At 43.5% G+C, this 14,762-nt stretch overlaps 1 protein-coding gene across 1 annotated transcript; it reads left to right on the forward strand.

Moving 5' to 3' along the window:
- Nucleotides 1-11,775: 11,775 nt before the first annotated feature.
- LOC117013994 (guanine nucleotide-binding protein G(I)/G(S)/G(O) subunit gamma-5-like) lies at nt 11,776-11,979 on the forward strand. The gene has a single exon (XM_033091659.1). It carries the CDS (start codon nt 11,776-11,778, stop codon nt 11,953-11,955), a length of 180 nt encoding a protein of 59 aa, XP_032947550.1. The 3' UTR covers nt 11,956-11,979.
- Nucleotides 11,980-14,762: the final 2,783 nt, after the last annotated feature.

The raw sequence follows: 14,762 nt of genomic DNA on the forward strand, positions 1-14,762 counted from the left end.
TGAATGAGTTTATTTGAACTAAACTGATGACAATTGCTGGGAAGCAAAAATCCCAACAGGTTAAGAAAATACTCCAGAGAATGGCAGTGTTGCAGCTTATTTTCTACATTAGAATTAAAGGAGGAGACATAAGGGGGTTACATGAAATCCATTGGTGGTAGATGAAGGGGGTGGGAGAAAGCAAAGCGGAGAAACCTCTGGGATTGGATAAAAAATATTTCTTTTACACTGGTGGATACAGGACAGTTAATTAACATTTTACAGCACATAGAGATGGTATTTGGGGGACAAGATAACAATGAGGGGTTCTGTGGTCTCCTGCTCTGGTGCAGTGGGTTGTACCCTGAGGGGTCTGGAAAAAGGGATTCCTCTGACATTCCAAGGGTATGTTATCTTAGATTCAAAAAGACAATACACAGGGTCACTTAAGGTAAAGAATGACCTTCCTTTTTCAAGGAAGCTACAGGCCAAGGATGTGACGACCTGCCATGACCCGCTTTTAGTTAGGAATTTTTATGTTCAGATCATCCTATCTGGTTAATTTCAGTCTCTGAGTTTGTAGGGCCTGCCATGCTGGCCTCCCCTGAGCTTGTCAGGTTTAGTATGTGGCCCCCTTTTTCGTCCACACTTCCCCCGTTTGGTCATAAATCAATCGAAAGGATGCATCAATGACCAACCTTTTGGTTGGAAAATGTGGTCCCACGGTGCTAGAAAGGCTCATTCCTAGGAAGTGTTGAAATGGTGGACCACTTGGGGGTGGGATAAGACCGTAATCTTGGATGGCAGTCAAGGGTGAATTTTTTTTCCAAAAGGAAAGTTGGGTAAATGAGAGGTAGTCAGGTCTTATAGGCCTTCACTAAGTAAAAAACATACCAGATCATTTCTAACCTGTAAGTTATCATGATCCAAGTTTTGCTGTCTTAGTTTTCTGTATTTTTGTATCTAGTATAACATTTACTTATAGCTTGAGGGCACACTATATATCTCTTCAGTTTTCATAATCTGACCATGAGATGGGTTCCCGTTTACTATTGTCACTGTTATTAATATTATTATTATTGTTATTATTATTATTTTTTATTTTAAAACAGCCGAACTATCTTCCCATTGGAAGCGCTCAGGTGTCATTCATTATTAATCTGATTCCTGCTAGTCGTGCAATTGGGAACTGTAACTTGAAGGTTTAATTGGGTTAAGGCTGTAAGACCACAATGGTGTAAGTTATAAGTACCATCTAAAAAAAAATAAAATAAAAATAAAAAATTTCCAGTGGCCAGGAGGACAGTAAGAGTTCCTGAGTAATTTTTCTGTGCCTCAGCAGCCATTATAGAGAGTCTTTTTTTTTTTTAGCCACTTCAGCTTCCATTTAAATAATATAGTTAGTAATCTTTGTTGGATTAGGGTATAAGCAGGTTCCCATAATTGGGTTCTAGCATTTATACATAAAATTCGTTTCTCAATATTTTTTTTCCACTAACCTTCTACAACTTCACTTGTCCTTCTCATTTTGTCTCCTTTTCCTCATTCAGAAATAATCAACTTATTAACTTCCCTTTAACTTCTTTCAAAAACACATCCTTCCCTCTACAATAACCTCCCTTCTAAATTTCAAAAAAGAAACCATAAAAATAGTATTCTTGATATATAAAAGTTATATATATAGTTATATATATATAGTTATATAACTTTTATATTATATAAAAGTTATATAACTTCAACAATTATTAACAGTTGGGCTATATAAGTACAGGGTTTGGGAAAAGCCCAAAGAACAAGTATAACTATCATTATGACTAATATCATTATGATGATTATTTTAAGTTCAATATTAATTATGAGGTATACAAGCCTTCTCAAAGTCTTGGGAAGACAGCTATGTCTACGTCTGATGTCCGTGGCTTCTCATCCTCGAGGCGTCTTTGATGTCCGCTGAGCAGTCCCTTCCAACAAGGTTGGAGAGTCTTTAATTGATGTCTTTTCCAATGGACAAATTCTCCTGGTTGTGAGTCGTGTCTTTGAAGTCTTCATCTCCTTGAATCACACTGTGAAGTGAATCAGTTGCTAATTTATCAATTTCTTTAAGCTGGTTGATAAGTCCTTGACAATAATGCAGAATGTCTCCTTTTAGTAAAGTTGGTTCATATGTCCCTTCATCCAGACGCCTCGGGTGACCAGTGACTCATGAGGAGAAAGGCTGTGGTTACCAAAAGGAGTAAATCTCAGGCTGAGGAGCACTGTAAGGAGAGCTTTGGGCCATGGGAGATTAAAAGCTTCTGAAATTTTACCTACGTAGTTGAGTTTTAATTGTACCATTTGTGTAGTTCACCAATCCAGAGGACTGGGGTGATAAGCATAGTGGAAATGCTGTAGAATAGGCCAAATGTTACAACTGGGTTATATTATTTGCCAAGTGAAACGAGTCCCTCGGTCACTATGTAACTCACAGGGAATTCCCCAATTGGGGATTATTTTTTCCAATAATAACTTACCTACCATTAAGGCAGTTTCTTTCCTGCAAGGGAATGCCTCAGCCCAGTGAGACAACATACAAATCATGACTAACACATATTTCTATCCTTGAGATGGTGGCACTTGGATAAAATCCAATTACCATACCTCAAATGGACCTAAAGGAAGTGGGAAATGTCCTTGGGACCCAAGGAGTGATTTTCCAGGGTTATATTTTAGACAGATAGAACATCTGCTATACACTTTACAAGCTACTATAGGAAGAGGTTTCCAAAAATATTCTTTATTCCATGAAATCATCTTTTCAGGACCCCAATATGTTAGCTCACGTACATGTTGAAGTATTTGAGCCCCTATAAGTAAGATTGGTTTCTGATTGGTCCAAGCCATATCTATTTGTCTGAGTCAAATTTTCCCCTTTTTGTTACCATGTTTTCTCTTTCTCTCTCTTTCTTTCTTTCTTTCTTTCTTTCTTTCTTTCTTTCTTTCTTTCTTTCTTTCTTTCTTTCTTTCTTTCTTCTTTCTTCCTTTCTTTTTTTTTTTAACATATTTTATTAGTTTCAGGTGCACAAAACAATGTAATAGTTAGACATTTATCATTACCATATTTTCTTTTCTTCCTCTGCAGCTGTTCATTGGAACTTTAAAAGAGTCTCTTATTGATTTAATAGGGAAAAGAAACATTTTCAAGTCTGTATATTTTGGCCGCTTATTGATGCTTGTCTAGCTGCAGCATCTGCTAAATTATTTCCTTTTGCTTCCATGGTGGCAGCTTTAGGATGTCCTGGAATTTTGATAATTGCCAATTGTTTTGGTTGCATGACATCTAATAATTCTGCAACCTGTTTTCCATTCTTTACGGGCTGCCCTGAGGAAGTCAAGAAGCCTCACTTCTTCCACAACATTCTGGAAGTTGTGAGTTACACCAAAAGTATAGCGACTATCAGTGTAAATATTGGCTAGTTGATCGTTGGCTGACTGACAAGGTCATGCTAGAACAATTAATTCAGCTTGTTGGGCAGATATTATTCAGGTAAATAAGAACCTTTAATTTATATTCACCATGGAAGTTATTGCATGTCCAGCTCAGTAATGTTCCTGTTCATCTTTCAGATGAGATCCATCTGTAAACCAAATTAAGTCAGCATTATCATTTAGAGTTTCGTATAAATCATCTCTAGGAACAAGAAGGTGGTCAGTAAGCAAAACACAATCATGGATGTCTTCATCCTGCAAAGAAGGTAACAAAGCTGCTGGGTTAAGACTGTTACAAAGAGTTAAAGTAATATTATGCGCAGGAAGCAAGAGTACTTCATAAGAAGCCAGTGGACTGACAGAGTGTTGAGTGTGATGAGAATTCAGTGGAGATTCAACAGAATGAGTAACATAAATAAAAGAGAGCCCATAACTGTGTATTCTGTTTGTTTGCATTAACACGACTGTAGCAGAGATGGCTGTCATACAGGGAGAGAGCCCTTTAACTACTGAGTTTAATTGTCTAGAGTTTCTTCAGCTTATTTCTCTTTGGGGTTCCATTGAATTGGATCAGGCTGACCTGGTTTTAGAATAAGACATACAGAGACTGGGCCATTAATGAAAAATTTGGAACCCAGTTGTGACAGTATCCAGTCAGACCCAGGACTCCTCTAAGCTGTTTTGTTTGTTTGTTTGTTTGTTCTTAGAAGAGGAAAGGATATTATTCCTTTGAGTCTTTCAGGATTAATTAGTAGCCCATCTTTAGATACTAGATGACCAAGATATTTTACTTGGGGTAAACAGAATCAAAGCTTGTCCTTTGAGACCCTATGTCCCTTTTTGGCGAGCTATTGTAAAAGGTAAATTGTGTCCTCTTGGGAGTCTAATACATCCTAGAGCCTAAGAGTAAATTATCCACATATTGGACTAGAGTAGAATTTCTGGGAAATTCAACATCAGCTTTTAGTATCTGAGAGAACTAGGTGGGACTCTGTATTTCCTTGGGGCATTACTGTCCAAGTAAACTAGTGATCTTCCCAGGTGGAAAAGCAAAGAGGTATTTACTGTCTTTTTTTCGTTTTGTTTTGTTTCACAGGAATGTTGAAAAAGGCACTACATAAATCTGTCACTGAAAAATACTGGCAGTATATACAGGAATAGCTGCTACGAGGGGACGTGGATTTGGAACCAAAGATATCTTTACGTACAGCTACGAGATCCTGTGCAAATCTCCATCCATTCCCATTGGCTTTCTTTACTGGAAGGATAGGAGAATTATGGGATCTTGTACATGGAATTATAAGCCCCTTTTCTTAAAAAGTAGTCTTGTGTACTGGGCTAATTCCAGCTAGTGCATCAGGCCTTAAAGGATATTGACAAACATCAGGTAGAGGCAAAGGATTGTCAATAGTTGTTTTAAGAGGAGGGGCTGACTTAATCTTGCCAATATCTGTACTGGAAAAGGCCCAAAGTTTCATTGAAACACCCTGTAACAAACGTTCAGTCAGTCTCAAGACTAGTTTCCTTTCATATAGGTTCTTTGAAATCATTATCTTCCCAACTGTTCAATATCTGATTCATTTAATTCTAAATACATTTCACCCTTCCGGGAGAAGGATATGTGGGTGTCATTGGTTTCAAGAAAGTCTCGCCCTATCAGGAGAGTGGGGGCAGATTTGATTAGTAAAAATATATGTTGCCCCGTAACGTTCCCTAGCTAGAAGGGGACAGGTTCTGATTTAAAAACCGACATTGGTTGATTAGATGTTCCTCCCATTTGTACAGAAGCTTTACTCCGAGGGAGAGGGCAACTTAGTCGGGTAGTGTTCAGAACAGATAAAGTAGCCATCTGTAACCCAACCATGAATGTGGGTTACAGCCCTCCTTACTGGGAGCCTCAGTGACCTGTGAGGGAGATGTCCCATCCTCAGCCCTGCGCCCCAGCCAGCCAGCCAGGGCGGGGACCTCACCATTCCTTTGGAGCAGGGCCCCGCCTGGAGTTGTCCCCCAGGATTCAGGGTCTTGGGCTGCAGCCAGTCTCATCCTGTGGTCATGGATGTGGAAATTCCATTAAATTCTCTGTAATTGAAAAAGAGAGCGAGGACAGATAAAGGAGCCCCAGTATCTACAAGGACCTAAGTAGTTTCTCCTTTTATGGTAATTTCAATTTCTCTTACAGTTTTAGTAAGAAGGGGACAAGCCCTCTTATAGTCCTTGGAGCAGCCCTATGCTTGCTTCTGTTTCTTTTCTTTCTCTAAATCCCATTTCAGTTTTCTACAATCCTTCCTAAGTTGACCTGACTTTTTACAATAAAAGCAGATTCCTCTACAGAAGTTTCCGCCAGCAAACCTTGTTTAGTAATTCTGTTGCTTGGCTCTCAGAAACCAGTACATGTGTTAATTGGAATAGGTCAGAAGAGCCAGGATCATATATGTTCTAACAGTCAATTCAAATTCATTTGCGAATTCATCAGGGTCTTGGAGAGGGTCGAGGGAATCTTTAGCAGATTCCTTACTTCTATTTGTATTCAATTGCTGGTTCCCACTGCCTGAGACCGGCTTTTTTCCAAAGGGAGCTGCCAGAATATCTGGGTTTTTCTTTTTCCCTAGTCTATCCTGGTCTGGTTTTCTATTGAGTGTCCTCTAGGTCAGTAGGAAGCTGCAGTAGGGGTGTAGGAGAGAGAGAGAAGGAGGAGGAAGAGAGAAGACTAGATCCAGACAACGCAGTAAAGGAGGCAGTGGGGCAGTTGGGGCAGAGGGAAAAGTGGGGCATTGGCAGTGAGCAGCTCCGGAAACCTTCTTTAGTGCAGAGACAGTCCATAAATTTTCTTACTAACTTCCTGGAGAGAAGGACGTCTCTCTGCGTTTGGTTTCAGAGGCTTCTATTTGCCAAGGCTTCCATTCGCTCAGTTTGATTTTAAAGCCAGTTTTTTTCTAATTATTCACACACACAAAAAAATGAATTTACAGGTCAAAAGAGCTCCATTGGGCCATCTGAAGCTGACATCACTTCTGGTTAAATCTCCCCATTTCTGTAAGTACTTGCAAGTAAAGGCTCCCTAGGAACTGTACATCTGCAGGAGTGTTATGGCGCTGGAGACCGGGAGCTTGTCGGCCTTGGAGGTACTATTTCCCATGTTCATTTTAGTTTTCTTTTGAGATCTGCAGAGTCTGAACAAATTTATCGTGATATTGTGTAGTGGGTTGAAATGTGCTGCTGATGGGTTGAGCTCCAAGGGGCTGTCACCTTCCAAGTGGCTTCAACCCTCTTAGGGGCCTCGGTCTCTCCCCCCGGCTGTCTAGTACAGGACTCGTGAGGACTCAGAGCGCGAGGTAACCAGCCTTTCTGTGCAAGTCCCCGGACAAGTCAAATATTTAATTACAGTTGTGTTGGAAACCCACATGGGGCCACTGCACGTTTTGAGGAGTACCCTCAAACACCTCCACAAAGATTCTTGGTCACCTAAGAATACCCGAAATTCAAGCTGGAGGGAGTAAATACCCCTTATCTTCAGAGGTGAACAAGTTCAGACTCTTATTTATCCAGCAAAAATTAGAATTGCAGTAAGCAATTCTAATTGAAAAACCGAAATTAAAACCAGCCACCCATTTTTCTTTTCTCTCGTCCCGGAGTTATCTCAACTCTTGTCCTTAGCCTGGATTATCTCAACCCGTAACCTTTAATGCCACCTTGAGGATTTTAAAAAAAGAGTTCAAATAAAATCAGAGCCTCCTACCTTAAAACAGGGAGACCCAGAATTCCAAAAAAAAACTCACCGAAGTTCAGTGGATACAAAGGGGGAGCTGGTGGGACACAGTGGGTCCCTGCTGGTACCTAGAACCAAATCTGGGTCTTCAGGGTGATCCTGGGTGGGCTTCTTTGGAATCCTGCCAACCACACCAAGTAAATATCGACATAAAAAATGTACAAATCTGTAGAGAACTTTACTGAGTTTATTTGAGCCAAACTGACAATGATTACTGGGAAGCAAAATCTCAACGGATGAAGAAAATACTCCAGAGAATGGCAATTTTGCAGCTTATTTTATACATTAGAATCAAAGGAGGAAACATAAGGAGGGTGACAAGAAATCCACTGATTAATGGGGTCGGAGAAAGCAAAGTGGGGAAATCTCCAGGATCGGTTAAAAAGTAAAATGGAGAGACATATACTTCTTTTACATTGGTAGGTACAGGATAGTTAATAATTAACATTCTTTAGCACACAGAGATGGTATGTCGGGAACAAGATAACGATGAGGTCTCCAGCTGTGGTCAGTGGGTTGTGCCCTGAAGGGTCCGGAAAAAGGGATTCTCTTACATTCCAAGTGTATGTTATCTTAGATGCAAAAAGACAACAGACAGGCTCACTTGAAGTAAAGAATGACTTTTGTCAAGGAAGCTACAGGCCAAGGATGTGACTATCTGCCATAACCTGCTTTTAGTTAGGAATTTTTATGTTCAGATCATCCTATGTGGTTACTTTCGGTTTCTGAGCGTCGCACAGGGCGGCCTGAGGGGTCTCTGCTCCCGCTCCCCACATAAGAACGCAGGATATGGTAAGGCCAAAAAGGAACACCCACGGAGCCATAGGTAGGGGAGTCATATCACTATATTCTCGCTGGCGGCTGGGTTGGAGAAGCAGGAAGGAGGAGCCACACTGTTCGCAACCCTCACTGCACCGCTTGCAGGCTCAGCCACCATCTCCTTGCTAGCCCCCATTTGCTGCTCGCGTAGCCACAGCAGTTATATTAGTGGCCAATGGCTCACTGGTTACAGCTGACGGCCAACTAGCCACAGCTGATGGCCATCCAGTCACAGTTGATGGCCATTTACTACCAGAGTGAGCACCTTTCCAAGTGAGGCCGAGAGCCTGGAAACTGCACTCCTGGCTCCGTCCCCACACTGAGATTGTAGGGCCTGCCATGCTTGCCTCCCCCAGAGCTTGTCAGATTTAGTATGTGGCCCCTTTTTCGTCCGCAGTAACAACAAAAAGTTTGGGCTCTAGCTCACTAACCTATTGCACACCCATTTTACAAAGTGCTTTTGGGTATGTATGTGGGAAAGACACTTATTACTTACGTGACCTTATTAAACTTTAGTTTCCTCCTCTATTAAATGAGGGTAACTTCAGAAGACTGTGGTAAGATTAAATAGAGTAATGTATGTGGCTAGGTATGATTTTGAGACACTCGTCGACGTTCATTTTTCTGCCTGTATTTTTCCGTTTCCTTTTCCCCATTCAAGCAGTTTTGAGGGTTGTAGCAGAGTGGAGACGGAGAGGAAAGGAAGCGGAGGTAACCTAAAAATCTTTTTTAAGAGCCTAAGTAAACCTTAAGAGAACTGAGTTGATTTCTAAACGCAATAAAAGGGGGAAAGAAGATTCATGCAAGTGTTCAAGAGACCTTGGCCAGAAGCGGCGGGGAGAAGGGAGACCCCCTTACCAGAACCAGGAGAAGGCCATTCCTTGGCCTTACGAGGGATGACAGAGGTCCCAGGGCAGCCCTCAGGGAGACAGTGGAGCCTGGGGCAAATGGTTTGGGCATGTGTCTAAGTCAGGCCTGTGACTGTGATGAAGTAACAGGAAAATGTCAGACCTGAACGAGCCCGGCAGACAGGGCATGGGCAGCCTCAGCAGTGACTTGGCAATTGTGTTTGGAGGACCAAACCACCATCCCCTTACCATGCGGCGTTGCATTAAGACCTCAAAAGGATGGCATAAGTCCTGGAAGACGGTATATATGTTTCCCCACCAGTCTGATGGAAAAGGGACTCAGGGTCAGCAATGAGGCACAATCATAGAAACCAGAGGAAGTCCTAGGTCTCGTCCCCCTGAGGTGTGTGGGCACTGAAGATGACACAGCCTGTGGATCCAAGGCCTGGAGCCCAGAGGAGGGTTGCGCCTGCCCTCTCTGCCCCTCCTCGGGCTTTCCCTGAGCCTCTGCACAGAGTGTTGCCTCCTCCCCAGGTCCCATCTCTTCTGCAGTTACTTCCCAACTTTGACTTCCTCTGGAGGGTGGAGCCACATTTTATGACTCCTGTTTCCTTCTTCCTCTGGATTAGACTTTTGTGGGAGCTGGGAAGAAGACAGTTAGGACAGGATGAGGCAGGCTGACCTTTTGAGGGTCCCCATGCCCCCCAACCCAGCCCTCAATATGGAGATGTGGCCTGATCTCATGACTTGGCAAGGCAGCCACAGGCATTGACAAAGTGACACAAGAAGAGAAAGGGCTGAAGAAGAAAACTGCTTCCCACGTAAAAATGCTTGGGAATGTGTTCCAGACACATTCTTCTCTGGGGTGATTTTCAAGGCCAGCAGAGCCTGGGGCCTAAATCTCCAGGAGGTGACTCAAGTGGCCCAGCCAATATGCAGACACTTCCTCTATGCATTCTGTGTGTGTGAGCATGTATGTATGTGTTAAGGTGTGTGTGCATGTGAATATGTATGTGTATTTTGTGTGTATGTGTGTATATGTGTGCATGTGTATATGTGTATGTGCATAAGTGTGTGTGTGTGTATGTGTGCGTGTGTGTGTGTGTGTGTGTGTATGTGTGTGTGTCTCCATCCCAGGATAGGGACTCTCCCTACATCTTTAGAGCCCATAGGCCATTTAGAAATCCCTTAAATGCAAGCACTTCTTTTCAGGGATGTGGAAACCAAGGCCTATGGGACATGACCTGCCTGAGATCACGCTGTTCTCCAGAGACAGAGAAGGAAGTGGCCTGGGATTCTGAAATTGTCTCGCCTGCAACCCAGCATGGGCCCTTCTTCCTTGGTGGAGGTCATGCTCTCCCAATGACACAGCCACTTGATGAAGAGAACGCAGTTGCTGTGTATCCACCACTGGTCCTCTTGGGCCAGGCTCTGTGCTTTATAGTTTATGTAAGTTATGTCATTCCCTTTACTTGTCACCCTCATCACCCAAAAAGGCATTTAAACCTACATATCAGATGAGGAAACTGAAGCCAGCTGTATTTAATTCCCCACAACCCATGTTGGTTCTATTTATATAATTGTGATGGACATTTTTGAGCACATACTACGTACCATGCAGTGTTCTAAGCACGTCGCACACGTTAGCTCATTTTGTTCTCATCGTAGCAGGTTCTATGACCATCCCACATGCTATACGTGAGGACCCTAAGGCACAGGGTTTAAGTAATTTGCTCAAGGAAACAAAAATAGCAAGGGGAGAAGTCAGAAATCCAATACATGATGAGGAAGGGGAGAAGTAAGACAGGAAGCAGAGGAAAGACATTGAAGTCTACATTCATAAGCAGGTGGGCAACGGGCTCACCTCATGGGGACCTGCTGAGAGGCTGCACAGAACACACATCAGGATTTGGCAGAGGGGTGTGGACCCTCCTCTTTGGCTGAAGGTCACACTTGGGGTATGGGGAATTCCTTGGCACTTCTGAGCTATCCCTGTGCGGGCTCCTCACCTAGGGAATGTCCCGGGGCAGAGATGCAAGGAGCTGTTTTCATAAGGTACTATCTGCAGGTTGACTCCAGGTAGCCCAGGGGAACGGGCAGGGTGGCAACTGCTATAGTGTATTAGACCTGACACATGGCGCTCAACAAATGCTCGTTTTCTTCTCTCTACAAGTACATTTTTTTTTTACCCAGATATTTCTGGAAATCAATAAAGTTGATTTCATTAAGTAGACATCAAAATGTGATTTGCTTTTCCAGCACCATGCAATTTTTATCGTAAAAAATCACAAATTTAAAAACTTGCTTTGTAAGATCACTGCCCAGTTATTTGTAAAAGTCATAGTCTCTACGAATGTTCAGAGCAGCTCTATTCACTATGGTCAAAAGGCAAAAGCAACCCACATGTCCATCAATGGATGAATGGATACACAAAATGTCACATAGACTTACAATAGAATAGTATTCAGCCACGAAAAGGAATGAAGCACTGATACACACTAGAACAAGGATGAACATCAAAAAACATGATGCGAAGGGGAAGAAGCCAGACGCAAAAGGCCACATAATGTATGATTCTCTTTATATGACATATCCAGAATAGTTAAATCCACAGAGACAGAAAGCAGATTCGGTTGCCAGGCTGTAGGGAGAGAAAAGGAGAGCAACTGCCCAATGGGCACAGGATGAAAATGTTTTGGAACTAGAGAGGATGGTTGCACAACATTGTGAAGATACTAAATGCCAGTGAATTGTTCGCTTCAAATGGTAAATCTTATGTTATGTGAATTTCACCTCAATTTCAAAAAAGTATCAGGGCTCGCTGCCCCGCCGTCTGGCTCCGCGGATCCAGGACCCACCGAAGCACAACCAACTAACCTGCCAGGTCTGGCGTGCGCCATGTCTGACTCCTCCAGCGTCACTGCTATGAAGAAAGTGGTTCAACAGCTGCGGCTGGAAGCCACAGCTGCAGATTTGAAACAATTCTGTCTGCAGAATGCTCAACATGACCCCCTGCTGACTGGAGTATCTTCAAGTACAAATGCCTTCAGACCCCAGAAAGTCTGTTCCTTTTTGTAATGAAACTAATCTTTGGAGGTTTTCTCAACCACTTTTCGTGAATCAGTGCATATTCACAGGAGAGCTAAATCTGATGCCTATACAAAAAGCTTCTGCCTATAGCGTGTGCCATTCTATATACAAACTTCTGCTTTTGTCAGTTCTTAACATGTACCTCTCTGAATTTTCATGAATTTCTATTTCATAAGGGAAATTATTTTATATACACTGTAGCAACATACAATAAAATGCTTAGTAGTAAGTGGGGAAAAAAAGTATCAGGGTCACAGTAACTGTAAGAAGTAGAGAGAGGAGTCAAAGGTAGGTCTCAGAGAACCCACACGGGAATCTGAAGAGCTGCCTCCCTCACCCAGACAGTCCTGCAGGTGTCAGAGAACTGCAAATGAAGAGAGAAAACAATGAAGGGGTATTTTTTTTGTTTGTTTTTCAAATTTGGGATATGCTTTCACAAATAATTCTCAACCTCTTTGGCATACCTATAGTGAGAAGGGCATTTGCAATCACTTCTGATGGGATATAAAGTAGTCTTAGCCATTCTGGAGGAAGGTTTGGCTTTTTGTATCATAAGAACTTAAAATGTTCATGTCCTTTTAAACAACCTATTTCCTATCCAGTTTTCAGATGCAGATGTTTCACTCAAGACTGCATTTTTACCTGGACCTGAAAGGAAAGTGTGAATATGTCCTAAATCCATGGTCAGTGGTCTAACATGGTTTTTTTTTTTTTTTTTTTTTTTTTTTTTTACAAAAAGAAGTCCATACCTTTGGACTCAAGGGATAAGGACAGGGTCCTGGCCAGAAACAGGCTCAACCCATTTAGTCTATAATTGAGGTGGGATTTCAAGTCAGTGAGGAAATATTCTACTAAAAGAGGAAGGCTGAAGAGTGGTATTTGGGAAGTTAACTAACTATTTGAGAGAAAAAATAAATTTAAATCTTTACCTCACACTTTATATTAAAGTAAATTTCAGATAGGTTTAAAAGCTAAATGAAGAAAAAGAAGGAAGGGCCAGCCCGGTGGCTCAGGCGGTTGGAGCTCCGTGCTCCTAGCTCCAAAGGCTGCCGGTTTGATTCCCACATGGGCCAGTGGGCTCTCAACCACAAGGTTGCTGGTTGGATTCCTTGACTCCAGCAAGGGATGGTGGGCTCCACCCCCTGCAACTAACAATGGCAACCGGACCTGGAGCTGAGCTGTATCCTCCACAACTAAGATTGAAAGGACAACAACTCGACTTGGAAAAAGTCCTGGAAGTACACACTGCTCCCCAATAAAGTCCTGTTCCCCTTCCCCAATAAAATCTTTGAAAAAAACAGAGAGAGAAGGAAGAGTAGGAAGCAGGAGAGAAGAAGGAAGAGGGAAGGGGAAGGAGGAGAAAAGATCTGGAAGTAAATTAAGGAAATCTTTGGTACTCAGATGAGCAAAGGGAGCAATTGGCACAAAGCAAAGGAAGAAAGGATAACAAAAATATCAAAAGGTCAGACCACATAAAAATGTAAAGTGTATGTGTCAAAAAACAAAATCAGAAGGTAAAGTCCAAGTTCAGAAAAATATGTGTAACACATATGGCAGACTTGCCCTTTTTAAGAGCTTCTACAAATCAATAAGAAAACATAGGAAAATGCCCCAAAGAGATGAATAGGCAACTCATAAAAGGAGAAGGGCAGTTGTTTGCATCTATTTTTAAAATGCAGCAGACACGTGGTCTTGGGGGTGCAGAGCGCAGGAACATAACCCAGGCTTTCAGCAGAAAAGGCGAATTCCCCTTTTTCCAGCTAGAGGGCCATCGCCCCGCCGGCCCCTCTCTATGAGAAGCTGCTCAGAGACCAGGATTCTGGGATGCCGAGCTCGCCCTTTCCCAGGACGCTGACGAAACAATTGCATCCTTTGTTGAGGCTTTACCCAGGGCGAAGCCCATGGCCCCTCAGGGAGGTGGTGATGTGATTCCTCTCCCTGTTTACCAGGGCGGACCATGGACTCCAGGGAGCTGGCCTTCTCATCGCACTGCCAGCATGCTGGGAGCCGGGCCGAGGCCCCCAGCGCCGCCTCCGGAGCCGGGGCACCGCGGCCACTGGGGGGCGGTGCTGCCCAGGAGACGTACCAGCCTTGTGCCAGGGCGGCGAAGCCAGCGCAGGGAGACCACAAGGCCCCTTTCTTCTCCCCTCTGGGAGATGAATCACAGCCGAGGCAAATGTCAGGAAGGCGGTGAACCAATGCGCCGGCAAAGAGGCGGGGAGCGGGGACGCAGGGCAGGCGCCTTTGAGTCACCCTGGACTCCTGCTCTGGAGCATCTGCTGCTCCCTGGGTTTGGCCGGCAGCACCGGGAAACTGGGTCAGGCCGGTGGCCTAGTTTGCTGTTTAGCCGAAGCTGCCAATGGCAGCTTGTGAGTGGAAGGGATATCTGGGTTTACTCGCTGGCCCGTTCATGTGACAAATATCTGAGGAGTTCCTCCTAAGTGCCGAGCAGATCAGGAGGCACTCTGACAGGCAGTTTCTAGTGAACTTCTAAAGCCCGGGGCCACATGAATTCAGAATGTGTAATCAATCTCAGGATCCTGGAAGCTGGGCTTACCTGGGCAGGTCTCCAAATCACTGATCTCCGTGTCATACCTCAAGTTCAGCTGTCCAAATTGGAAGCCTCATTCTGGCATTGGATTCCTTGGGCTCTAACGCTGGCCCACCTCTCGGGCTTGCTCCACCAAGTGGCCCTTATTCTGAGCCCTCCCTCCCCATTTCCTGCTCATTTGGGCCTAAGGCTGGTGTTTGTATCCAGCTTGCAATGGCCATCTGCCTCCCACGCCTACTCAAGC

This window comes from Rhinolophus ferrumequinum, chromosome 21, assembly GCF_004115265.2.
Source record: "Rhinolophus ferrumequinum isolate MPI-CBG mRhiFer1 chromosome 21, mRhiFer1_v1.p, whole genome shotgun sequence".
Lineage (NCBI taxonomy): Eukaryota > Metazoa > Chordata > Mammalia > Chiroptera > Rhinolophidae > Rhinolophus > Rhinolophus ferrumequinum.